At 50.8% G+C, this 26,566-nt stretch overlaps 1 protein-coding gene across 1 annotated transcript; it reads left to right on the top strand.

The window, feature by feature from the left end:
- The first annotated feature begins 1,975 nt into the window (after positions 1 to 1,975).
- Positions 1,976 to 26,277, top strand: ATOH8 (atonal bHLH transcription factor 8). Its single transcript, XM_077344082.1, has 3 exons — positions 1,976 to 2,428; positions 5,379 to 5,570; positions 25,181 to 26,277. The coding sequence occupies exons 1-3, from the start codon at positions 2,015 to 2,017 to the stop codon at positions 25,184 to 25,186; spliced, it is 612 nt and encodes a 203-aa protein (XP_077200197.1). The 5' UTR covers positions 1,976 to 2,014; the 3' UTR covers positions 25,187 to 26,277.
- The last annotated feature ends 289 nt before the right edge of the window (positions 26,278 to 26,566 follow it).

The raw sequence follows: 26,566 nt of genomic DNA, 5'->3' as shown, positions 1-26,566 counted from the left end.
TTCTCAGTAGCCACACAGTGGGCGGGGCCATCTGGGCTGGGGGCGTGTTGAGGAGGTGGGGCAGTTCTGCTATGGGAACCCCCATGCCAGTCTCTCCTGGGGACGGATGGTTTTGAATTCCACTTCCAGAATCCTCAGGCACTTTGTGTCTATCGGCCGACTGGAATGTTGGCAAGGGCAGTTGTGGTTTAACCATCGAGGGCGTTGGAGTCTGGTGGGGAAAGGGTTGGGCGTCCGTTAAATAGACTTCAGGTATTCTGGAGATACATACAGGCTGAGGGCTTTTACTGTCAAAACAGAATGTTTAAAACTCCATTTAATATGTCTGAATCCATTGAACCCTGCTCCCCAGGAACAACAGGACTGTAAACACTAAGAGGGCGGGAAATATGGGAAACCAAGAGCCTACCAGAGGAGGGCCGCTGATTATTTAGTTATTGGGATTTTTATACCACCCATTCTGGGCGGTTTACGTGGAATACTGCTTAACTTTACATGGAACGTTATAACAATCTATAAAGGTAAAGGTAAAGGTATCCCCTGTGCAAGCACCGAGTCATGTCTGACCCTTGGGGTGACGCCCTCTAGCGTTTTCTTGGCAGACTCAATACGGGGTGGTTTGCCAGTGCCTTCCCCAGTCATGACCGTTTTACCCCCCAGCAAGCTGGGTACTCATTTTACCGACCTCAGAAGGATGGAAGGCTGAGTCAACCTTGAGCCGGCTGCTGGGATCGAACTCCCAGCCTCATGGGCAAAGCTTTCAGACGGCTGCCTTACCACTCTGCGCCACAAGAGGCTCTATAACAATCTATACAAGTATACAAATTTCAATAGAACATCATAACCTCTACCAGGTAACAATCACAACACAACATGAATAACAACAACACTGGGGAGATCAAATTGTTCAGTCATGGTGGGGTGTCTGAGGGGAGGGGGGCCCAGGGGAGGGGGGGCCCAGCAGATGTTCTGAGTCGGTCGGCCTCAAGCGAATGCCTGGTGGAGGACCAGGGGCGCTAACGCGCATGCGCGGTGCCGGGGCTGCCGGCTCTTCACCACTCCCGGAGGTGGTCCTCAACCTTAAAAAGGTTGGGGACCGCTATTTTAAATGATCCCCTGGAGGCAGGACTTCCCCAGGCCCTGCCCACCACTGTTATCCCCACCCACCATGCCAAAGAGTGGCATGGGTTCCAGCCAAAGACTCTTCAGCCAGGGCTGCTTGGTTCCCCCCCCCCTGGCCCTCTTTAAAGGTCTGGCCTGGCCTGGACGGGATTCAGGTGGCAGCAGCCCCTTGCCCTCCTCCCTGCCCCTCCTTCAGTTGTCAGGGGTGTGGGAGGGGGGCCTCCCAGTCTTGTCTTCCCTGGAGCCCCCGTTGCCCTTTGGCTCCCCCCCCCCGCCTGTCATGGCCCCCGGGACACCCCCAGCAGGAGGCGGGGAGAAACATCCCTTTCAGCCGTTATTGTCGTGGTCCTGCGTTGGTCATCGGCCCGGTGGCCCCGGCAAGCCCCAAGGAGGCAGCCGCCCCTTCCCCCTGGCTGGCGCTTGGCGGAGCGGGACTGGGGGCCCCCGTCTCTCTGCGCAGAAGAGAGCCCGCCGCCTGGGACACCCGCCTGCAGCCCCCGCCGCGCGGCCTCCCCTTCGAGCCCTCTGAGGCGCCCAGACGCCTGCCCGGGCAAGCGCGACGCTCCGGCCCACGGCCCCCCGCCCGCGCCCTCGCCCTCGGTCCGCCAGGTGAGCCAGGGGTCGTGGCGAGCCAGCCGCGGGAGACGGTCGCCTGCGGGGGGCCACGGAGGGGGGGGGAGGGCGGGCGGGCGGGGGAGGCGCCGGCCCCCTCCCCCTCCCCCTCCCCCTCGCGGGTGGCTGCGGCGAGGCTGGCGGCGGGGAGGCGGGGACTGGCGGGGACGGGCGAGCGAGCGGGGCCGGCCTTGGTGCGCCGGGCGGGCGGGCGGGCGGATGGGGCGCGCGGCTTGGCGGGGCGGCGGGGCGGCCAGATGACCTCGTGCTCGGCGGGGCCATGAAGAGCCCTCCGGCGCGGGGCGAGGGGGGGGCGTCGGGGGGCGTGTGGCGGCGGCTGTGCGTGGCGGGCGTGCGCGGCGCGGGGAAGGGGCGCCCGCTGGGCTGGGGCGGGCGGCGTCGGGGGTGCCCGGCGGGGCCGCGGCGGGCGGGCGCGGAGGTGGCGCTGGAGCTGGCGCTGGAGCCGGCCCGCCCGCCCGGCGCCCCCGAGGGCCGCCCCTGCCCGCCGCGAGCCCCGCCGCCCGGCCCCGATATGTGCCCGGCCCCGCGGAAGCGCCTGCCCGAGGCGAGCGGCGGGGCGGCGGGGGCGGCGGAGGTGCGAGCCCTGCAGCAGACCCGCCGCCTCCTGGCCAACGCCCGCGAGCGGACCCGCGTGCACACCATCAGCGCCGCCTTCGAGGCGCTCCGCAAGCAGGTACGCCCCGCCGGGGGAGAGGGGGGGCTGGCTGGCTCGCCTAGGGGCAAAGCCCATCGTACCCCAAGATACAAGGGGTGCCACGATAAGGTGGTCAGATGTTAACTTTGGTAAAGCGGGACATCATTGACCGGGGAGGGGGGGGGGTTCTTGATTAAAAATTTGGTCTATATGGAGCAACAAAAAGTTTCATAGAACACATAGAACGCAAAAATAGTATTGTAATATATATATATATCAATTTCAACAAGTACAATTTGCCAGGTGCCCCCAGATGACCCTCCAAAAGTGGGACAATCTGGTCACCTTAGGCTAGGACCCCCAGGGAGGGGAGGGGGAGGGGAGTAAAGGAGGGTGGAAGGAAGGCAGACAGAAAGAGAAAAAAATGAATGGGCAAATGACAGGAAGAACAAAACAGTCCAAAACGAAGGCAGGGAGAGAGGGAGGGGAGAAGGAAGAAAGGAAGGGAGACTCTCCCCTTCCCCCCATTTGTGGGGGCAGACGGAGGAACGCCCCAAGGCTGCTGAGGGCCCTCAGAGTCCCTGGAGCAGCCTTGCCCCCCCCCCCCACCTGGGAAGTGGAGAACTGGAGCCTGGCATTGGAGCCTGGTTCTTCACACAGCGTGGGAGGGGGCACCGGCTGGCTGGGAAGGGTGAAAATGCACCCTCATTTCTGTGGTCCCTGATTGACATCTCTTCTCCTGGCTTCATTCCCCAAATCTCTGGGAATTTGGAACGGGGAGTTTGCCACCACGGAGCGCACGTGCACACCCATCTTCCCTTGGCCTGGCTGGGGAGGTTCCCCTTACAGAAACAGGGATTGACTGCCCCCCTCCCCACAGCTGAGCCCAGTTTAAAAAGAAGGTAAACTTGTTGCCGGCACCAATTTATTATAAAATTAATTAAATAAATATTTATGTTTATAACCCTCCCTTCCCATGAGATCAGGGCAGGTAACATGAGGTCCATAAAATACAGTCTTGTATGGCATTAAATTAACTGCCTAAATTAGGGGTAGTCAAACTGTGGCCCTCCAGATGTCCATGGACTACAATTCCCATGAGCCCCTGTAGACCATGGACATCTGGAGGGCCGCAGTTTGACTACCTCTGGTCTAAATGGTTAACATATTCCCCACCATCTCTGATGTATTGCCAATTGACTGGCTTGCTGAGAAGGGTCAGTTTTTCTCTTGACGTTTTGAGTAGGTGCTTCCCCAGGGGGGCCAGCCAGTTTGGGGTTAGGGGTGTTATATTCCTGACTTCAGCCATAGGCCTAGCAGAATAGCTTTGTAGATGCCCTGCACCCATTTACAAAGATCAACACCCAGCCACTGGGATCCATGCAGTAGTCACCTCTGGACTTGACTTCTGTAGCTCCTTCTACATGGGCCTGCCCCTGAAGCTGCTCTGGAAGCTCCAGAGGGTCCAGAAGGCAGCTGTTGGGGTCCTACAAGGATCCAGTGGAGAGCATGTATTACACCTGTGCTCTCCCAACTGCACTGGCTCCAGATTGGGGACTGGATCAGGTTCAAGGTCTTGACTCCCACTTTTAAACCCCTAAATGGTCTTGGAGCTCTTTGTTCCCCCTGCCCCCCAAATAGTTTTAAGGCTGAGCAGTCAATATCTGCTCAGGGTCCCCAAAGAGAGAAAAATGACCTTGGCCTTGGCTCCCATTTGAGGAGGTCAGGGTCCTCTGGGACCAGAAGCCATTCGGAGGGCCTGCAAGGCAGAGCTGCTCTCTCCACCGGGCCATGGCTGCGGTCAAGAAAGAACAAGCTAGATGCTGGCCTCTTCCTGCCTGCCCACCCATCCGCCAACAGGAACCCCTCCAAGTTCTGGCCAGATTATCAGCAGGAGATGATTTTTTAACGTTTTAAATGTTTAATTTATGTGATTGTTGGTTGGTTGCTGGCTGCCCTGAGCACACCTGGGTCAAAGTGAACTCTTGTGATGGAGGAGGGAAAGAGACAGTCTCTGACAGACGTCTGGGAAGGAAACGCCTTCTCTCATTGGCAGAAGCCTCGTGACAACCCCTATTGCTGATGGGGGGCCACGCCCCTTTATACACCCCTGTGACTACGAGCCTGACCCTGGAGCCAGTGACACTCTGAATTTCAAAAGAAAGAGCAGATGACAAGGAATAGTGAATAGCATTAAATTGGGGAACATTGTGTAGGGGTTGGACTAGATGACACTGGAGGTCCCTTCCAACTATGGCTCTGTGATTCTAAATGCAGTGGCCAGGATTCTCACAGCAACACCATGGAGGTCCCACATATGGCCCATTCTCCGACAACTGCACTGAATACCAGTCAAATTCTGGATCAGACTTAAGGTTTTGGTACTTACCTTCAAGGCCATCCGTGGTCTTGGCCTTGGTGTACCAGCCTGAAGCAGCCAGCGGCACAGGAGAAAGGGGCAGCGCCAGTGGCGGGGCACAGCTGGGCGCCTCCATGCAGGCGCAGAGCTCTGGGCTTGCATGTGTGCGCCAATTGGTGCCCCGGCGCCACCCCTCCCTCCTGCGCCGTGGTGCTGGCTGCTTCGGGCTGGAACGGCTGTTTCGGCAGCCAAAGGGCACAACGCTAGTAGTGGTTGGGGGGCATCAGTGGGAGGGTTTCTGGAGTTCTAGCCTCGCTAGTGGACCTCCTGATCACACCTGGGTTTCGCCACTGTGTGGCACAGAGTTGGACTGGCAGGGCCTCTGGCCTGATCCAACAGGGCTTCTTTGAGGTTCTTCTGCTACCGTTGTTTTAAAGTGCAAATATTGTCCTGCTGAGCAGCAAATGGAGCTCATCTGAAATTCCATTAGTCCCGGGAACAGAATGGAAAAGCATCTCGTGACATTTCTTGTTCCACATGGCAGAAGCCAACTAACTATTGAACTTGCTGTTTAGTTCCCTTCCCCCCTCCGAAGCGCAGAGCCTAATTTCTTGTTCTCACCATTTCTAGGTTCCCTGCTATTCTTACGGGCAGAAGCTGTCCAAGCTGGCCATCCTCAGGATAGCGTGCAACTATATCCTCTCCTTGGCCAGACTGGCTGACCTGGATTACAGTTCCGACCACAGTAACCTGAGCTTCTCAGAATGTGTGGAGCAGTGCACAAGGACTCTGCAAGCCGAAGGCAGGTCTAAAAAGAGAAAGGTATGTTCCAGATGAAGGGCGGGGCAGGGGGGGGTGGCAGCCCTTGAGACATGAATGGGTGGCTCCAGTCACACTTTGTTTTGTCGACATTTGGTCTTGCTTTCATGTATGGCAGCCAGAACTCTTCTGGTACGAGGAGGTGCTTGGGAGTCTTTCATGTAGCTGTACCTGTGGCATGGACCACTCCACAGATGGATGGAGGGGTGAAACTCTGATGGACTCTCTCAAGAAATGTATTTATTTACCTGCTCTTTACAGCAAATAAAATCACACAATCTTAAATTTTGCAAACATCTGTAACCATATAGTGCCTCTATATATTTCAGAAGCAGCACTAGGGGTGGTCCGCAAGAACAAGCTGGCGGCAGCCGCTAGGTGAAGGAGGCAGCCTGAGGCCGGGGTGGATGCTGAAAGGAGCCGGCAGCCCCTAAGGGGCGGTGCCAGTCCCGGGGAGCAGCCGGCTTCTGTGGCCCTGATTCAGCAGCCATGGCTCCGCACTGCTGCCACCACCTGCACCCTGCCACCACCTACGCAGTGGTTGCAAGGCTGCTAGCAGCCCGCTTGAGGACCGCCAGCCCCGGGGCTGCCACCCCACGCCGCATTCTGGAGGGAAGGGAAGGGAGGGCACGGGAGCCTGCTCCGTGCTTTGCCTTCCCGGCCGTGCCTCCCGCCACCCCCCCTTCCAATCAATCCCCCGCTAGCACCTGCTGCATCGAAGCATGTAGTGGGCTTTTTACCTAGTTTAAATATAGAATCTTAACTTTAAAATGGAAATAAAAATACAATTAAAAATACAAAAACTGCTTTGTTGGAGACCATATCTATCCAGGAAAAAAGTAGGGAGACAATGTGATAGAATATCATTCCTCTGGTGATGGTTAATAAGGTGGATGTGGATAGGGAGGTCTGGCCCATTCTGCACACTTTGGGTAATGCACTCTCAGTTTGCTACTGTATTTTCCTGTGTGGAACAGGAAAATCTACTTCTAAAGTGTACTGGAAGTGCATTAACTAACATGTGCAGAATGGGCCCAGCTGAAACTCAGATGTATCTCAACTATGGGCCTGGTGGAAAACTACATTTTACTGGCCCTGTGGAACTGCTTAAGGTCCCACGGGGCCCTGATTTTACCCGGGAGAGCATTCTGCCAGGCCAGGCCGAAAAGGCCCTGTCTCTGGTTGAGGCCAATTGGATTTCTTTTTGAGGTGTACAGATGGTGAAGGTGTTGCTGACCAATCATAAATGGCATTCATGGATGAGAGCTGCCAAACCAGTGCTCTGCATCAGTCAGGAAAATACCCACGTGTTTTGGTGCCACTTGGCTGTGCCCTTAATCCAGCAAACTTAGAAGTGAGGAACTTAGAAGTACTTGGTGGGGATCAAGTTCCTAGAGGGGCTGACTTAAAACCCAGGATGGCTATCAGTGGGCTGGCGTGTCATCAGGAAGCCTCTCACCTGCAAGTGGGGATGCTGATGGAGCATGAACTTAGCACGGAGTCCATTTGGTTAGACACCCTGCAGGGATAGTCTGAGACAACAGGGCACCCTAAGTTGCTGTCCTTCCCCAAGGCCTCAGGCAGCTCACAACTGTTAAAACAAACAAGGGTTAAAACATCATAAACCAGTTTTACACTAAAACCAGGAATCCTCTGCCTTCACCCCAAAGTGAACAAAGTGCTATAATGTCATAACTAGGTGGAACGTGTCAGGTTTCTGCAGATTGCCCAATACACCAATCCTTGACTTGGTGCAAAAGAGCAAGTTTATTGAAAGCAAGCAAGTTAACCTAAACAATTCTTTGTTGGAACTGAGAGACAGCAAAGCAGATTCAGCATCTAACCCCACAGTCAGCCCCCATCCCGAAGAGAAACACTGGAAATCTTCAAAAGCCCAAACAGTCCTGATACCAATGCAATCCAAGGCCGGTCATCCACATTCATGGAGCCAATGGGGGGGGGGGGAGAAGGTATGAAAGCAAAAGGAAACAGAATAGGCCCTAGGGGGCATTAACATAGGCATGGATTCCTAACATCTACACATTTAACTGTCGCTAAAATTTATGGCAGAACCCTGGCACTTCTGACATTCTGCCTCTCCAAAATCAACCCCCAGCTGCCATGGTTTCGGGGAAAGACTTATGGGGATAGGAACAGTGATAGTCTCAGGCCAGACTGAGCATCCAAACATGGGCAGCTTCCACCCACTCCCTATCTCCCACCGGGAACTCTTTCCAATCTACCAGGTACTGCAACTTTCTCCGGTGTACTTGAGAGCCCAAGATCTTGTTTACTTCGTAGTGGGTGTGTTCATCCACGTAGACAGGTACTGGAGTGTCAGGTGCAGCATGTCATTTTTCGAGATCAGGGATGTGGTGAAGCATGCTGCAATGGAAAACAAGGTGAACATTTTTGTAAGTCTTTGGAAGAGACAGTTCGACTGTGATGTCATTGATCCAGTGGGTGATTGTGAATGGCCCCACAAATTTCAAACTGAATTTGCAGGAGAGCTGCTGAAAGTGCAGGTGCTTCGTGAACAGTTAGGCTCAGCTTCCCACCTTCCACGGTGGCTCTGGGAGCAGTTTCTTACCTCTTTGAAGTTTGTACTCATTTTGGCTGCCTCGAGAATGGCAGTAATGTTTGGCCAAGCCAAATGTAGGGCTGCAGTTTGACTACCCCTGGTCTAGATGAATAGGCTGGTGAGATGTTGAGTTGTGTGTGTGTGTGTGTGTTTGTGTGTGCGGGGGGGGGGGGAACACAGTTGTGCCTGCTTTGAAAAAAAGCTTAACTAATACCCAAATGGTCTTTCTATGGCTGGGTGGGAAGTTGGTGATAAGTTCATGGAGATCATCAGCCAGGGAGTGTAGGGGGTCTCTAGCAGCTGTAACAGTCCCCAGGATTTGCCCACTGTCTGCTTGATCGTAACACACGAAAGCTTCTATGTCCTTTTTCATAGTTGGCCACCAGTACTGCTGGTGAAACAGATGTAGAGTTTTTACAGAATCAAAGGGCCTTCCATGCAGCTGTCCTGGCTTAGCCGCAGTACTTGCTGCCTAGCGACCGCAGGGACATATAACCAGCCCCCCCCTGTTGAACTTCCCCTCGATTTCTGTCAGGTGGGTGCGCAGCTGCAGAAACTCTGCATCTGACTCCAAGTCTTGTTGAGGCTGGTCAGGAGTATCCATTTGCCCACCTGCTGGGCGTGGCTGCATGTGACCACAGCCAGTGCTGGCTGGTAGGGAGAAAATACTGTATTCACTACTGGATCAGCCTGGCTGTCAAATTGTGGGAGGTGGGACAGTGTATCAGCCAGGAAGTTCTGTTTATCTGGCAGATGTTTCAACATAAAAGTAAAGTGGGAAAAGAACGCTTTCTACCAGCTCGGTTTTGGTCAATTTGTGCAGCTGTTTCTTGGAAATGTGTATGGTCAGCCCACACCACAAATGGGACAGTCCCCCCTTCCAGCCAGTGCCACCAGGTTGTCAGCTTCCTTCTCCCAAATTGCCCAATTCTTCTCAGTGTCATTCAGTTTCCTTGACAGATAGGCGTACGGGTGCAGCCAGCCCTCAGGGCACCTTTGCAACAATACTACCCCCATAGTCACGTTACTTGAATTGACTTACCACAAATTGCTCAGCTGGGCTTGCGGGTCTGAGAATGGGTTCAGATGTAATTGTGTCTTGAGTTCATTGAACACTCACTGACACTCTGCAGTCCATTGCAGTCCCAGGCTTCCAAACGCCATCCCTGCCTTATTTAGTATTCAACAGGTCAGTATGTAGAGTGCCACTTGAGCAAAGTTGGCTAGAAAATCCCTGTAAACGTTTGGGAATCCAAGGAAGCTTTGCAACTGTCTCCTTATCTTGGGAGGAGTCCACCCCAACATTTCACTAGGTTGATCTCCGGCTCCTGAGGGGAAGTGAGATAACCCAGGATGTCCAGGTGATCCCTAGGGAACTCCCATTTGGACAGCTTGGCAAAAAGGTGGTTCTCTCACAGGGACTTCAGGACCTCCCACACCAACCTGACATGATCCCCCAATGACTCATAATAAACGAGAACATCAGCTAAATAAACCAACACCCCTTTGAAGAGGAGGTCTTATAAGACCTTGTTGAGCAAGTCCATAAATACCCCTGGTGCACTGCTGAGGGCAAATAGCATGACCAAGTACTCAAATTGGTATTAAAGTTGGTCTTCCATTGGTCTCCCCATTTTACATGGATGCGGTAATATGCTTCCCTCATGTCCAGTTTTATAAACACCCGCCCTACTCCCAAGCGCCCTAAGAAGTCCTTGATGAGGAACAGGAGGTAAACATTTGTGTGGAAATAGTGTTCAGCCCTTGGTAAGTGGTACATAACAGGAGTGTCCCATCCTTTTTAGCAAGCAGGGCCGGAACTGGAAGTAGTTGGGCAAATGAAACCTCTGGCCAGATTTTTGTCTATGAACTTTCAGAGCTTGGCCATCTCCTGTGGGCTCATGGAGTATAGATGCACCTTGGGTAAGGCCTCCCCCTATTTTAAGACGATGGCACAATCTGCTTTGTGGTGGGAGGTAGCTGATTGCACTCCCTCTCAAGCACATCATGCAAACCCCTGTACTCTTTAGTGAGGGTGTCTAGTTCCACCCTGGCCAGACAGGCTTGGGGATCACTGAGTGGCGTCATTGTGAATAGTTGGGGCACCATGTCCTGTCCCGTTTGCCTATCACATCAGTGTTCCTGGAACATTTCCCCCCGAAATGTGATTGACTGGGCGAGACAATCTAAAATGGGGTTGTGTTTCCACAACCAGTCTAGTCCTGTGATGAGTGGGTACTCTGCCTGGAGTACCACCACTACAGGTTGTAATTGCTCCCAATGCTCACCCACTCCTACAGCTAAAGCCTCTGTTCTGTGGGTGGCAGCCCCCCCCCCCAGCTGGCCGGCCAGCCATTTGGGCAAAAGTTAATGGCCTCCCTCGCTGCTTGAGTTGCAGCTCTAGGCCCTGGGCTACCGCTGGGTTTATCAAAGTTTGCATGCAGCTCAAGACCGATATCCCATTCAGCTTTAGCTCGGGGCCCTGGAGCGGTTTCCCCAACATTACCAGGACTAACACTAGGGGGATGGGAACACTCATTGCCTGTGGCCCATTTTGGGACCTGCTGTTGGGTGTCTCTTAGAGCAGGATGCAACTGTTTCCCGAACACATAGCCTCTGTCACGTCCTCGTCCAGGGACTCTTTTGTGGAGGGGGTAGTCTCTGACTCAGCCGGGGCCAGTAGGACTTGCTCCCCAGCTTGCAATGTACTTTTCCTCCCAGGCCCCTACTAGGCAACTGGCCTGAGGGCTGCTCTGGCATGTGCTGGACCAGGGTCCCGACCAGATGCTTGAGATCCTCCAATTGTTGGAGTGGAAAGTCCAGGTGGAGCAACAAGATTTTCTCCACAAAACTCATAAATGCCTCATAGCTAATGACAAATCATGGAATTTCTGATGATCTTCTATCTTAGGATGTCGAAGACTGGATTGTTTTGGAAAATTGAGCTGGACAAGAGTTAGCAGAGGCAGCAAAGCATTCCCTTTTTGTGTCCTTCACTGCCATCTCATAAGCACCTATATTGCTTTTGGGGTACCACCCTCATTCCCCCCCAGAAGGCACTGCTTCGCCTTGAGTTGCAGATGGTCAGCATAGTAGTGGTGGGGCCTGGTTACTGTCAGAGGAGATCATAAATAAAATAGTAGGAACCGCCCAGGGGCCAGGCTGACCTGAGGGGACAGGGATTACAAAGGGTGTGAAAGGCAAGGAAGCCAGCAGGGTGTGGGGGCAGGTAGCGGACCAGGAGATGTGAGCTACATGTAAGAACCCCAGGACTGAATGGGCTGACTCTAAACAAAAGGGATTTGGATGATGCAATAAACACTGCAGCACGGTACCATTGTAGAGGCGAGCAAGCAAATCAAATAGGATCATATTAACTGTGGCAATTCCCACAGGGTTTTGACACGCCAGTGATTTGGCTCCCATTTCTGTTCACCTAGTTACTGCGTATGCCAAGGTGTCGGGAGCAGAGAGGGCATTGGATCCTGCAGAGCATTCTGTTTTCCTGTAGGATCCAGTCGTTTCTTTGGGCGAGCATAAATCCCCTCTCGGCCTATCTAGGGAGGAAGCAGGGTGCTGATTCGAGCCTTTAGGGCAAAGTGGTCCAAGTGGCACCAGGCCCATTTGCCTCCCTGTCCCTAACATTAAGTCCATGGTAGGGCCTGCTTGTTGTGTGGAAACAGTTACAAACTGAGAGTATCCTAGCTTTGCCATGGCTGCTACCAGGTCCAGGTTTTGCGAGGAGCTGGATTTCTCCGCGTGAACACTGAAGGGGGACATTGAGAACTGCAACGTCCAGTGGGCCACCAGCTGCAGGAAACTTGGCAGTGCATCTGGCATTCCTCTGCAGGGTCTGAGGCTAGAAATTGGTGGGTTGTCTGTGGGCCTGCTGTCTGTCATCCAGCTGGTCAGCTCCCAGGACTGTGGGTGTTGGGAGGCGCTTTAGGCCCTGCAGAAATTGTGTCCCAAGCAATGCTGTTTGCTGCTGACTTCTTTTTGTGTCAAGGGCATCAAATGAGAGCCAGGCCTGAAGCTCCACTTAAGCTGTGGAAATCTGCAGGGTGACCATGTTTGGCCCATGAAGAGAAAAACAATGGGCCTGCTGCCTTCTTCTAATAACCCAGCCCTTTTCAAATTTTTGACTGTGGAGCAACCCCTGAAATATTCTTCAGCCTTCAAGAAAGCCTGGAAGTGATGCCAGATGTCCGCGCCTCCCTGCCACACCGCCAAGAGTCACATGTTCACAGTGTGCATGGCATCCCTAATACGATACAGTGCTTGTTTTCTTTTTGTGTGAGCAGTACCTTGCCTGAGCAAAACGAGGAAGCGTTCATCTCAGCTGACAAAGCCAACCATACGAAGGGGGAATTCTTCTCAGGGGAAATGATCTGTGTGATTCGGAGAGCACTTGTAATTTTGGGAGATCTCCAGGCAGCACCAGGAGGTTGGCAGTATATTTTCCCAAGGTTTGAAATGGGGAAACCTAAGAAGAAAGGAATCCGCTCTGCAACTGGAGTAGCCCCCCTGGGGATGCCCTGGTATTACCCTGGTTGAGAATGACTGCTAATCCATAATGATGATGAAGAAACGATTAAATTGACACTTTTGATAACCAAGGCATACTTTTTAAGGAGCTGAAAATAGAAGCATACTTCACCCTTATGCCCTTGAAGGTTTGAATGAGTAAGAATAACATTTCTCAGAAGAGAATTCCTCCTTGAGAAGGTATTCGTGGTGTAGCTCCTAATCAGGAGGAGGTGGCACATCCAGAGCACTGATTCATGCAGAGTGGCAACAGATGGCAACCTTTGTGAGTAGATAGATTCAGTGGCTCTTATATAGTGGCAGTGATTTGAGAATCTGGCCGAGGCTGGTACAATCAGTAGAGGCTGGCAGGAAGAAGAGGAGGCCGGAGCTGTGACTCTGGCAGGAGGACAGGAGGAAGCTTCCGATTTTAAACACCTGATTTGGAGTTGCTGTAATTAATCGCTGGGCTATCATGCTTGAGCTGAGATCTTGGTCATTGACCCATGGAGGGGAAGGAGGAATGTTCAGTTTAAACATCCAGAAGAAGTTCCTGACAGAGTGTTCCTTAGTGGAACAGGCTTCCTCGGGAGGTGGTGGGTTCTCCTCCTTTGGAAGATTTTAAGCAAAGGCTAGAGAGTCATGTGACAAAAATGCCGATTTTATGAACTTAGGCAGATGGTGAGTGGGTGGGCAGAAGGGATGTTCCAGGGTTTGTCTCTTGTGGCTCTTCCTTGCATACCCAGGGAATTGCTGATCACCACTGTGGGATGGGAGGTGAATTTTTTCCGGGCCAAAAAAATCGGGAGATTTTTTTGGGGGGGGGGTATGAGCAAGAAATTGTGGTCACTGTGGGTAGGCAGGTAAGTTGTGAGTTCCTGCCTTGTATAATGGATTGGACTAGATGACCCTGGAGGTCCCTTCCAGCTCTGTGATTCTATGACCTCCTGAAGTCTTTTCCACTGAGGAACTTCTTCCAAATGTTTAGACGAAAATTCTTTTGAATTAATTTCAACCCATTGGTTCTGGTCCACCCTTCTGGGGCAATAGAAAACAACTCTGCTACATCTTCTCTCTGGCAACCCTTCAAGTAATTGAGGATGGTGATCATATCAGCTGTTAGTCATCTTCTCTCCAGGCTTAACAGATGAAGCTCCCTCACCCTTTCCTCATATGACTTGGCCTCCACACCCCTCATCATCTTCGTATTTGCTTAATGATGCATGACCCTACCTCACACATGTCCCCTGGGAAATATTGGAGGTGCCTCAAGCATTTAGCAGGTTCTTTCTCTGTGTCTCATATATCTAATTTTGAACCAGTGCTGGAGTAATGTGCAGAGTGCTTACGTATGTGCTCTCAAGTTGCAGTCAACTTATTGTAACCCCAGAAAGGGTCTCTCGAGGCAAGGGACTTGGCCATCCCCTTTTTAAATAGTTAAAAATATGAGCGGCTCTTCCTCAGTGCTAGAAAGTGCAAGAAGGCAGGGAGCACCGACACGGAAGCTTTCCCCCGCCAGACCTGGTTTGCCCTGAATTACTACCTCCACATGAGGCAGCCGGGATGGAGAGGTTCTGCTGTGCTTTGTGGTGGCAGGGGGTGTGGTGGTTATTTTCACGAAGGTGGCGTGAAAAATTGTTAAATGCCCCAGTCAGTTCTGCACCGCTGCAAAGCCCTGCACAGTTGAACGGGGCATTTTTTTTTTGGCCCTTCTGGGACACTGTAGGAGGGGGAGGAGCCAAGCCTCGAAGGCACGAGTTCCCCTTGCCCTAGGATAGGCCTTGTTGGCGCCCGCCACAAAAAACACGGAAGTATCCACATTACCTTGCCAGGGGCAGGAGAGGGCTTAAAGTAGGCTGAGACGGTGCCAAAGTCATGTGGAAGTGGCGATTAGCCCTGCTGCCATCTGAGTACTAGCCTGGCTTTTTCCCCATGTGTGCAAATGGTCTCGCCACTGTCAACCCCATGAATTTCTTTAAAAGAAATTAGCTAGAAGTACTGAGTGCAAAAAGATAACGCATTCCTATTTTAATACGTTTCATTAAGAAACCAGGAAAGTGTACCCCTATATTTGTTCTCAAGCAGCATCTCTGGACATTACTCCAAGTACGGGATGATTTGGGGCAGACCCACAATTCATCCGTTTTCGCTCCTTGTAGAACAGCAGAATTTGTCACTGAATACAGCAACGACTCCTTCCCCAGCCGGATGAGATGCCTGGCCCATCAAGGTCAGTCTTGTCTACTCAGACTGACAGTGGCTCTTCCAGGTTGCAGGCCTTTCAGATCACCTCACTTTGAGATGCTGGGATCGACCTTGGGACCTTCTGCATGCCAAGCCAGTGCTCCGTCCTTGAGCCAAGGTCCTCCCTCATCCCGTTCTGTTGAGTCTTTGGGTTTGTAACATCATAGCCTTCACTGTTCTACTAATGCTGCGAGTTGGTGGGCAAGCAGTTGACATATTTATTAGCAGTTTCAGCAGCACAAACATGTCTGTACTTCAGGCATGTCAGGTTTGTTTCCTTTACAAACCATTCACACAGCCTGGCCCACGTACCTGGGGCCGAGGCTTCCCTTGAGCTTGGAGAAAGACTTTAATCTCAGCAAAAGTCCATAAAACCAGAAACTGGGAAGAGTTTCAGTGGCTGCCAGAATAATCTCCAGTGAAGAAAGTCCAGCCCCAGAGAAAGCAGTAGATGTTGAAGCCACACTCAGAGAGGTCATCTGCCTCTGTTTGTAGCAGAGGCAGCCTCCTGGTCCCCTCCCAGGCTGTGCTGCCTCCAGCTTCCTGGCTTTGAGCGCGTCAACAGTTTCTTCCATTGCAAATAGCAGGGGCAGATAATCTTGGCCAGGATATTCGGATTCCCTTCCTTTTCAGCACGGCCCTTTCCATGCTCCTCCTGAAACCGGTGGCTGGCTTAGAAACTGCTCGCTTTATTTTCTGACGACTTATGCTGCCTCGGACAGAGAGGTTCATGCACGCTGCTACTATTGTAGAAGATGATTTCAATAATTTCACTTCGCCTTTCTGCCACAATTCAGGGCAGTTTTTAACCGGGACATGCATGGTTTGTGTCCATGTTGACAAAATTCTGACCCAAACAACCGTGAAGAACCTAAAAAGGTAAAAATAAGGGGAAATATCTTAAGCCTCTGTAGGGCAGAGCACAATTTTTAAAATATAGTCCTAACATTTATTAAAGACGAAAGTCCATAGTGTCCTGGGTATATCATTTTATATCATATCATTTTAAGTAAAGGAGCTAACTTTATATAGCAATTCTTGTATTGATGGTATTTTATATATGCTGGTTTTATTTGATGCCTGACCCTTCATAAAGGCAGGAACACCGAAACGCATCCGGTCAGGGGAGGGATTAGTATGCAGGTAGGCATTGATTTTATCGAGGCAATGCGAGAAGCCTTGGGATTTTAACTTAAATACTATTACCATATTTTAAAAACGGTGTTCTGCCCTACAGAGGCTTCAGTTGACGTCCCTTATTCGGGCCTTTTTAGGTTCTTGCCTTGTGTCTGTGTGGAGGCATAATCAGAGCTGCGTTGGCCGTGCTTCCCTTGGAGCGCACCGTGGTGCTCAGAAAGTATCCCCCGTCGTCGGCCAAGGAAATGCACGGAGCCACTCTGACTCCGGGGCCTGAAAGAGAATCCCCCTGGCTTCAGAGCTTTCGGAACATAACAATGACGAGCAGTCATGGAGAGGCTGTTGTTAACCCGCAACTGGTTAGCTGGCAAGGTTTTTAATTTGTGTGTGTGTGTGTGTGTGTGTGTCTTGTGCGTGTGTGTGTGTCTGCATGCGAGCAAGCGAGTGTTCCTTTTTGGTTTTGATTAGCTCTGTGAGTGAGTGAGTGAGTGAGTGAGTGAGGAGCATTGTTGAGGGGATGGCGGCAAGGAGAGGGTTTTCCTCCCTTGCTTCTTCGGCTCTCCTGGCAGCCGCAGACTCCAGATGTTCAGAGCGCTAGTTGGGAAGTCCTGATGGCGCCACTCAGGGCAGAGGGCAAGGAAAGGCACGCGAGCTGGAGCCCAAAGCACTCAGTCACTGCGGATTTTGGCACATTCCCCAGCTCTCTCCTGGCCATCTGTTCCAAAACAACAAACTCCCAGAGATGCCGCCGCCTCCTCACTTGGGATAACAACATTCAGAGCAGCTGTTATGGGAGGCGGGGGGGGGGGAGGGGGGAGACTGGGCAAAAGGTCTCTTTGTGAGAGAGGAAGCTGGCTTAGAAATGTCGCGGCTGAGCAATTTGCAGCTTAATGTAGTTTGCTCTCCCTCTCTCTCCCTCTCTCTCCCTCTGTTTTTAATTCTATTTACTTAATACATTTATTAGCCACCTTTCTTCCACATGGAGCTCCAGGAGACTTACATACAAAATACACAATAAAATGCAATACATAAAGGGCATGGGGGGGGAAACAAAATTCAAAATCACAGTTTACAACTGCCAGTAAATTAACCAAATGTGGTCCTATTTATGTATTTCTGGCAAATTAAAAACAGAAAGGGTTCTAATATAAAATCACTGTTGCTGTTCAGCTTTGGTGTATATACTGCTCAAATACCAGATCCAAAGAGAAAAAAATATTCTTTGTTAATTGTCTTGGTCACTGATTCCTGGAATCTTTTTCCCCCCCTAGGGATGCAAAACATTAAGATTTAACATTATGAAAAAATGAAAAAGAAAAAAATGGGAACAAAAGGAAATAATTTACCTTGTTCTAATAAAGTTTTGAAGGAGAAGGAAAAATTGCTTTTGTTTTGCTACAACAGACTAACACAGAAACACCTCTGGAATTTAGGGATAGTGCAAGATTTTAGGAACTAGAGCAGGAGTAGTCAAACTGCGGCCCACCAGATGTCCATGGACGACAATTCCCATGAGCGTTCGCTGGCAGGGGCTCATGGGAATTGTAGTCCATGGACATCTGGAGGGCCGCAGTTTAACTACCCCTGAACTAGAGAAAGCCAGCGTTCCCTTTGCCCTGTTTTTTAATTCACATGATGTAGAGCTGCTCACCACATTCCCCATGTCTTGGGCAGCAGAGAAGAGGCTCAATCACATATGTGGGGGCCCCTTTAAAAAACCCACAGCGTCTTATTTGTCTGTGTGCCTGGGCATTAATCGCATAGAATCATGTGCAGAACCACCTTGTCTCTCAGTGGTCCTGTTTGCACCAGGGGTCAGCTGAGTCCCCTACCCCCCCCCCCCCCACTCCAGGCCCTTGGAATCCTGGTCAGTCTGGAAATTAATGGACTATTAGGGAACTGGCCTGATAGACAGGGTGTGGTTTTGTATGCCTTTTATACAATCCAGCATACTTCATTATACAGCTTGCTCAAATTAAACTAGGGGTTACCCTCAGCTTGCTTTGCTAACCAAACCGAAAGTTTGCTGGCCTATATTATTATTTTAGAGGGTTCCACAGCAGAAACAAGCAGAAAGTGGCATTTTTGCCCCGTTTTTCTCCTATAATGATAAGCATTTTCAGTAAATTTTGTTTGATAGCACTTTTTTTAAAGAAAAAAATCAATGAAAGCCCTTGACTGTAAACACCTATAGCATTGTATTTTAATTAGTCTTAGTGAGGGGTTTAGAGACCAAGACATAAGAGGAAAGGTTGAGAGAGCTTCGTCTTTTTAGCCTAGAGAGAAGATAAATAAAAGAGATGATATGATAACCTCTATAGAATTATAGAGTTGGCACGGAACTCCAGAGTCATCTAGTCCAACCCCCTGCACAGTGCAGGAACTCACAACTACCTGCCCACCCACAGTGACCCGAATTCCATGCTCAAATGATCCCCCCCACACACACCAAAAATCTTCAGAATCCAGCCTGGCCTGGAGGGAATTCACCTACCTTCCCACAGTGGCGATCAGCAATTCCCTGGGTGTGCAAGGAAGGGCCCCAAGAGACAAACCCTGGCACATCCCTTCCTGCCCACCCACTCACCATCTGCCTAAGTTCATACAATCAGCATTTCTGTCTGATAACTCCCTAGCCTCTGCTTAATAATTTCCAAAGAAGGAGAAGCTACTACCTCCCGAGGAAGCTTGTTCCACTGAGAAACCGCTCTAACTGTCAGGAACTTCTTCCGGATGTTTAGATGGAATTTCTGTTGAATTAATTTCATCCCATTGTTTCTGGTCTGTCCCTCTGGGGCAAGAGAGAACAATTCTGCTCCATCCTCCATATAGCACCCTTTTAAATACTTGAAGATGGTTATCAGATCCCCTCTCAGTCGTCTCCTCTCTAGGCTAAACAGACCAAACTCCCCCAACCTTTCCTCATACGTCTTGGCCTCTAAACCCCTCACCATCTTTGTTGCCCTCCTCTGGACATGTTCCATTTTGTCAACATCCCTCTTCAACTGGGGTGTTGCTGTCTTCAGTTGTGTTTGTTACCCCTCCCAGTTTAGTATCATCTGCAAATTTAATAAGTATCCCCTCTAATCTCTCATCCAAATCATTATAAATATGTTGAAAAGCACAGGCCCCAGGACAGATCCTTGGGGTACTCCACTTGTCACTCTTTTCCAAGAAGATGCTGAACCATTAACAAATATCCTTTGGTTACGATCTGTCAACCAGTTATCAATCCACCTGTCAGAATTAGTATCCATACCGCATTTTTCCAACGTGAACAAGAATATCAAAAGCTTTACTGAAATCCAGATAAACTATGTCCACAGCATTCCCCTGATCCAGCAAGGTAGTCACTTTCTCGAAAAAAGAGATAAGGTTGGTCTGACATGACTTGTTCTTGCGAAACCCGTGCTGAATCTTAGAAATCACAGCTCCAGCTGCTCAAGGACTTTGTCCTTTCTCAAACCCTGCACAGTCTTCCTGGAGAGAATGTGCTTGGTGTGGAAGCTGCGCAGTTCCAAAGGCCCTGCCCATGTGGTGCCCTTTTTCTTCCCTCAGTCCCTACCAGGCTGCTGGGGGGCTTTAAAAAAAATCAGTTTCTTCAGTTGCTCAGCAGTGTTCAAATGTTAATGTTCTAGTCCCTGTCACTCGGCATTACCTGCCACCTTGTAGAAATAAAACGGCCAGAGAGCTGCTTTGTGTCCCTGTTGGTGTTAGGTGTGAAGTCGAGTCTGACCCATCATGACCCCATGAACAATGATCCTCCAGGCCCTCCTGTCCTCTCCCATTCCCCGGAGTCCATTTAAGTTTGCACCTATTGCTTCAGTGACTCCATCCAGCCACCTCATTCTCTGTCGTCCCCTTCTTCTTTTGCCCTCGATCGTTCCCAGCATTAGGCTCTTCTCCAGGGAGTCCTTCCTTCTCATGAGGTGGCCAAAGTATTTGAGTTTCATCTTCAGGATCTGGCCTTCTAAGGAGCAGTCAGGGCTGATCTCCTCTAGGACTGACTGGTTTGTTTGCCTTGCAGTCCAAGGGACTCGCAAGAGTCTTCTGCAGCACCAGAGTTCAAAAGCCTCAATTCTTTGATGCTCGGCCTTCCTTGTCCCTACTGAGGAGCTAATTGGGATTGAGTTCTCAATAAAGACACTCCCCCCATTGGTGGGCTGCCTCCACACAGAGGGGCTGACAGGAAGGGATGAGCAGCAGATGTGCTCCTGTGGCAGGCTTTGACTGGTGGGCGGGGTGAGAAGGGGATGAAGCCCCTCTGTGTGGGTGTGGCCTGTGCCGTGGATGCAGCGCTTCCCCGCCCTTCTCTTTGTGGGCAAAATGGATATTCAATTTTTACTGTGAGAGAGAACTCCCACTTAGCTCCTTAGTGAGGCCCCAAAGCAGCTGGCAAAACCTTTGACCAGGCACAGGCACTTGTGGGGGCAAAATGGCCACCTGCTCCTCTTCTGCCAGGGCAAGAAAAGGAAACGGCAGTCCCCTTAAGCCACACTGAAGCTCCCTTAAACAAAGGCAGGCCAGCAGAGCAGCCTCGGAGGAGCCTGAGAGGGGGAATACTGGGGCTGCGGCTGCAACACTGAAGTTTGGAGGAGCAAAGAGAGCAGCAGAGCGGAGAGGGAGGAGTGCCGGAGGAAGAATCGGAAGCGGTACATTGACTGTTCCCAAAGAGTTGTCATTGTGACAGTGGGAGCAGTTCTGGTGTGGCCGATGATCAGGGCCTGTTTGCCTTGCAGTTCATGCCCACTAGAGTGGTTGGTGGTGGTCCAAAATTATCACTATTGCCTGTAGATGGAGATTGTTGTCTCTTTTCTGATGGACTCAAAAAGGAAGCTTGAACGCTGGGTCTGCTGGTTTGGTATGATTTCGAAACTTAATCAAGTATTCTGGAATGTTTGCAAAATGTCTCACAGGCAACTGGTCTTTGGGGCTTGGGATGACCTCATGGAGTCACAGGACTACTCAATAAATTTGCAGATGACACCAAATTGGGAGGAGTAGCAAACACGCCAGAAGATAAAGTTCAACGATATCTGAACATACTGGGAAAGGGGGCCCATGAGAACAAGATGCCATTCAATAAGGAGAAGTGCAGAGATCTACATCTGGGTCAGACAAATGAGAAGCAGCATACTGGAGGGGAGAGACACTTCTGGGGAGCAGGGTGGCTGAACGAGATCTTGGGGCACTTGTGGACTGGAAGCTAAATATGAGCAGACAGTGTGGTATGGCAGTAAACAAGGCTAATGCAGTCTTGGGCTGTATCAACACATACAAATCACAAGATGTCCTAGTCCCACGATATACCACATTGGTCAGACTCCACCTGGAGTCCTGAGTGCAGTTCTGGAGGCCTCACTTCAAAAATGACATGGATAAAATTGTTAGGGTTCTGAGGAGAGCAATGAGGATGATCTGGGGCCAAGGGACCAAGACTTATGGGGAAAGGTTGAGGGACGAGGAGAGGGAGAAGGCTGAAAGGGGACATAATTGCTCTGTTTGTATTTGAAAGGTTGTCACTTAGAGGAGGGCAGGGAATGGCTTGTGTTAGCAGTGTATAAGACCCACAGTAATTGGTTGTAGAACGATATTGGCTCGATATCAGGTAAAAAAAAAATTCAGAGTAGTTCAATAGTGCCTAAGGAAGTAGTGAGCTGCCTAAGGAGGTGGGGAGCTCCCCCTCACTGGCCGTCTTCAAGCAGCGTCTGGACAGATCCTTCTCCTGGATGCTTGAGGCTGATCCTGCACTGAGCAGGGGGTGGGACTGGATGGCCTGCATGGCCCCTTCCCACTCTAGGATTCTCGGTGTCTAGTTCAGCAGTGGAAGGGGCTGCCTAAGGGGGTGGGGAGCTCCCCCTCACTCGTGGTCTTCAAGCAGCGGCTGGACAGATCCTTCTCCTGGATGCTTGAGGCTGATCCTGCACTGAGCAGGGGGAGGGACTAGATGGCCTGCATGGCCCCTTCCCACTCTAGGATTCTCGGTGTCTAGTTCAGCAGTGGAAGGGGCTGCCTAAGGGGGTGGGGAGCTCCCCCTCACTCGTGGTCTTCAAGCAGCGGCTGGACAGATCCTTCTCCTGGATGCTTTTGGCTGATCTTGAACTGACCAGGGGGTGGGACTGGAGGCCTGCATGGCCCCTTCCCACTCTAGGAGTCTAGGAGTCTAGTTCAGCAGTGGAAGGGGCTGTCTAAGGAGGTGGGGAGCTCCCCCTCACTGGCCGTCTTCAAGGAGCGGCTGGACAGATCCTTCTCCTGGATGCTGGAGGCTGATCCTGCACTGAGCAGGGGGAGGGACTGGATGGCCTCCATGGCCCCTTCCCACTCTAGGATTCTAGGAGTCTAGTTCAGCAGTGGAAGGGGCTGCCTAAGGAGGTGGGGAGCTCCCCCTCACTGGCCGTCTTCAAGGAGCGGCTGGACAGATCCTTCTCCTGGATGCTTTTGGCTGATCCTGCACTGAGCAGGGGGAGGGACTAGATGGCCTGCATGGCCCCTTCCCCCTCTAGGATTCTAGGAGTCTAGTTCAGCAGTGGAAGGGGCTGCCTAAGGAGGTGGGGAGCTCCCCCTCACTGGCTGTCTTCAAGCAGCGGCTGGACAGATCCTTCTCCTGGATGCTTTTGGCTGATCTTGAACTGACCAGGGGGTGGGACTGGAGGCCTGCATGGCCCCTTCCCACTCTAGGAGTCTAGGAGTCTAGTTCAGCAGTGGAAGGGGCTGTCTAAGGAGGTGGGGAGCTCCCCCTCACTGGCCGTCTTCAAGCAGCGGCTGGACAGATCCTTCTCTTGGATGCTGGAGGCTGATCCTGCACTGAGCAGGGGGAGGGACTAGATGGCCTGCATGGCCCCTTCCCACTCTAGGATTCTCGGTGTCTAGTTCAGCAGTGGAAGGGGCTGCCTGAGGAGGTGGGGAGCTCCCCCTCACTGGCCGTCTTCAAGCAGCGGCTGGACAGATCCTTCTCCTGGATGCTTTTGGCTGATCTTGAACTGACCAGGGGGTGGGACTGGAGGCCTGCATGGCCCCTTCCCACTCTAGGAGTCTAGGAGTCTAGTTCAGCAGTGGAAGGGGCTGCCTAAGGAGGTGGGGAGCTCCCCCTCACTGGCCGTCTTCAAGCAGCATCTGGACAGATCCTTCTCCTGGATGCTTGAGGCTGATCTTGCCCTGAGGACAGGGTGGGACCAGAGGGCCTGGATGGCCTCTTCCCACTCCTTGATTCTATTGTTCTATGACAGGGCCTTGGGCAGGAAGCTGCATAGTTCTCCCGGGACCTGTATGTGGCTTTTTCTTACTCTCCCAGTGCTGTGGAGCATGATTCATGACTTGATTTCAGGTGGATTCTTCCTACACTACATTGTATGACCCTGTGCTTGTTGAATAATCAAGCCTCAGCAGAGTAAAAAAAAAACAGACTTTCATATATACACTGATGGGGCCTCCCTCCTTTGGGTGTGACAGACCAAGACAAAGATTCAGGGGTTGTGGCCGAGTGAGCACTGACAGCATGAGCTCCAGGTGCAATTCCATGCTTGGAATCCTCAGGAAAGTGACTGTGAATAAAACTCAGTATGCTGGAGCCCCTTTTGCCCATGGCTCACGCAGTCAGATTTCCAAGACCACATACTGCTCAGGACACCACCTCTCAAAAATGATAATGAAAAGCTTTTAAGAAGCCACAGATTTGGAACATCTGACCTGTGTATCTGGGCCTTTTTCAAAAGAAAAAAAATTAGGCTGTCTCACATTTTGAATTTTCCCCATGTTGTAGATAATCCTGCATGGGCTGAAAGAAAACAGTATGTTAATCTCTATAGCAGGTTTTTTAAAACATAAAACCCAAAACTGACAAGAATTGCAGAAATGATACCTGCCCTGGAGCAGCTAGGATGGAGTTGAAGAAGCCCCCGTAATCAGTCTGATTAAGATCAGCTGTCCCTTCAGGCGCTTGGTTTGTTGGAATTCTGACCAGAAGGACCATGGAATTCTGGGTTCGCAGCACCATTCAAGGCAACAGCAACACTGTCAATGAGGACATAGTTTCCAAAAGAAATCTGGATGTGGATCGGATGCACAAGCCAACATGCTCCCAAGGATGCACTGGCTTGGCCTCATCCCGTGCCTCAGTTACATCTCAGATGGACAGCTGCTGTGTGCTCTGCTTGGAGCTACACTTGTCCAAAAGCTGCAGCTTGTGCAGAATGCTGCATGCAGCTGACTGCTGGTCAGAACCAGTTCCTGGAGCACGTCCCCCAATATTGCAGCAGTTGCACTGGTTTCTGATCGACACCTGGGCCCGGTTCAAGGTGTTGGCTTTGAACTTTAAAACCCTACATGGGCCAGTGTGTCTAAAAGACTGTCTTCTCCCCACCTCCCACTGCCTGGGAATTACGATCAAGAGTGATATTTCCCACCAGTCCCACCAGTCCAGGAAGCTTGCGGGTGGGTACACAAGAGAAGTCATTTTCATTGGCTCCCCCATGATGATGGAACAGTCTCCCCTGAGAACTATGCCTGGCCTCCGCTCTCTTGATCTTCAGGAGGCCGCTGAGGGCAGCTACGTTCTTTCCAGCCCTCCATGGATGGAGGTAAGGGGGGAATGGAGGGGTTTTCTGGACTTTTTACTGCCATGTCGTTTGGGTTTTACTGTATTTTTGCTGTCCCTTTTACTGGGGTTTTTTATTGGACGTCTGTAACCTGCCAGTCAGAGGGCGTCACCCCAAGGGTCAGACATGACTCAGTGCTTGCACAGGGGATACCTTTACCTTTAACCTGCCATGAACCCACTCGGGGGTGGCGGGTAATAAATGGAAGGAAGGAAGGAAGGAAGGAAGGAAGGAAGGAAGGAAGGAAGGAAGGAAGGAAGGAAGGAAGGAAGGAAGGAAGGAAGGAAGGAAGGAAGGAAGGAAGGAAGGAAGCTGATTCGTTCTTATGCCCCCTGGCAGTTTTAAATGACTAGTTTTACCATTAGTGTGGGGAGTTGCATTTTACTGCTGTTGACAATGCAACTCACCTTGAGTTCTTATCAGGTAGAATGGCAGCTAATAAATGCTCTAAACAGATGGAGTAGATTTGTTGCTTAGTGAGGCTCTGGATTCGTATTGACTCCTAATGTTGTTCTGATATTATTTGTTTCCAGGAGTGATACCTTCAGAAGCCAAACTGGACAGAAGCCTTGGTCCCTGCAGTGCCAGCAGCCCACTGACCAGCTGAAAGAGGTTTTTTCATCGATACGGAGACTGACAATGGAAACCAAACGGGGGCAGCACTCTGAGATACTATCTTCGTACACCGTTTCCTTTTAATGTCACCTACACTTTAGCTTGTGCCGTGTATAGAGCACTTCCCCCCCCCCTTTGCTTCCCTAGGAAATATTACCTGCAGTTTATAGTGTGCTGAAATATCACTATTGATGCCAAAGATCCAGGGGAGCTTCTCTGCATTCGTCCTAATCCAGAGGACATGATCCACTAGTGGAAACCGGCTGTCATGTATTTCAGGGACTCACAGCAGACATTAGATTTGCATGTTTATCTACAGCCTAACATACAAGTTGCCTTTTATTTTTCATGGAATATGCACACTTGTATATGAACAGGAATTGAAAGAAATACAGGGTGGATAAATTACTTTTGTAAGACGCACATCGAGTTTATACTAATGGGAACCGGCATGTATGCAGGAGCCTGGTTTTGATTGGGACATCTGTTGGTCACAGAACAAATTCTGAAATCCATAAATGCAGTGAGAAACAGCCCAGATGTTCCAAAACTGACTCAGATGTACCAAAGCTGCTAATGTCAGAATCAGAAGACCTTTATCGTCATACAGGGCGAATGTCTTTTCTTTCAATGAACACATTGCTTATGCAGCAGGAGCCGACCTTTCACACACAAAAAGATGAGAACATCAGTTTTTTTGGGGGGGGGGAGATTTTTGCAGAATATTTTAAGTTCCATTTAACCCAAATGTGTGTGTGTATAAAACAGGCAGAACATAAAGTAGTAGAGCTCTTCCGAAGTTGTTTGTGAAGTCACGTTTTGGAATTCAGAAATATTAAGCCATGTAATGCAAAATCATTTGGATTTTACATTATATTTCCACTTCAAATTGAAGTTCAGAAAGTGCAGAGAAACTCACTTGGAGTAAGAAGACTAGGAAGGATGCATGTCCTGTGTGCTAACGGTGGAGATAAGGGGATGTTGTATTCTCATTAAATTTAAATTTAGATCCTTATCATTTCAGTAAAAATTAGTTCTAGTCATGGCCGATTCATAGAAGCATCCTGGGTTTGAATCCAGCCCGTTGTGCCCAATCAAGGTGGGAGACAGGGGGCAATCCTATGCAGATCCTCAGAAGTAAAGTCCATTTTACTCAATGGGTCTTATGTCCAGAAAGGTGTACTTGGGCCTACAGCAGGCCTGTTCCTTTCTGCCTCCTACCTGCTATCAATGGTTACCATGTCTCTTGGGTCAGCAGAAGGGATCCTCCTCATCAGTCAGCCTCATCGGGACTCTGCATTTGT

The sequence above is a fragment of the Paroedura picta genome, chromosome 6 (genome assembly GCF_049243985.1).
Source record: "Paroedura picta isolate Pp20150507F chromosome 6, Ppicta_v3.0, whole genome shotgun sequence".
In the NCBI taxonomy this organism is placed as follows: domain Eukaryota; kingdom Metazoa; phylum Chordata; class Lepidosauria; order Squamata; family Gekkonidae; genus Paroedura; species Paroedura picta.
Note: the sequence above shows the minus strand (reverse complement) of the source record. Positions and strands in the feature narration are given on the sequence as shown.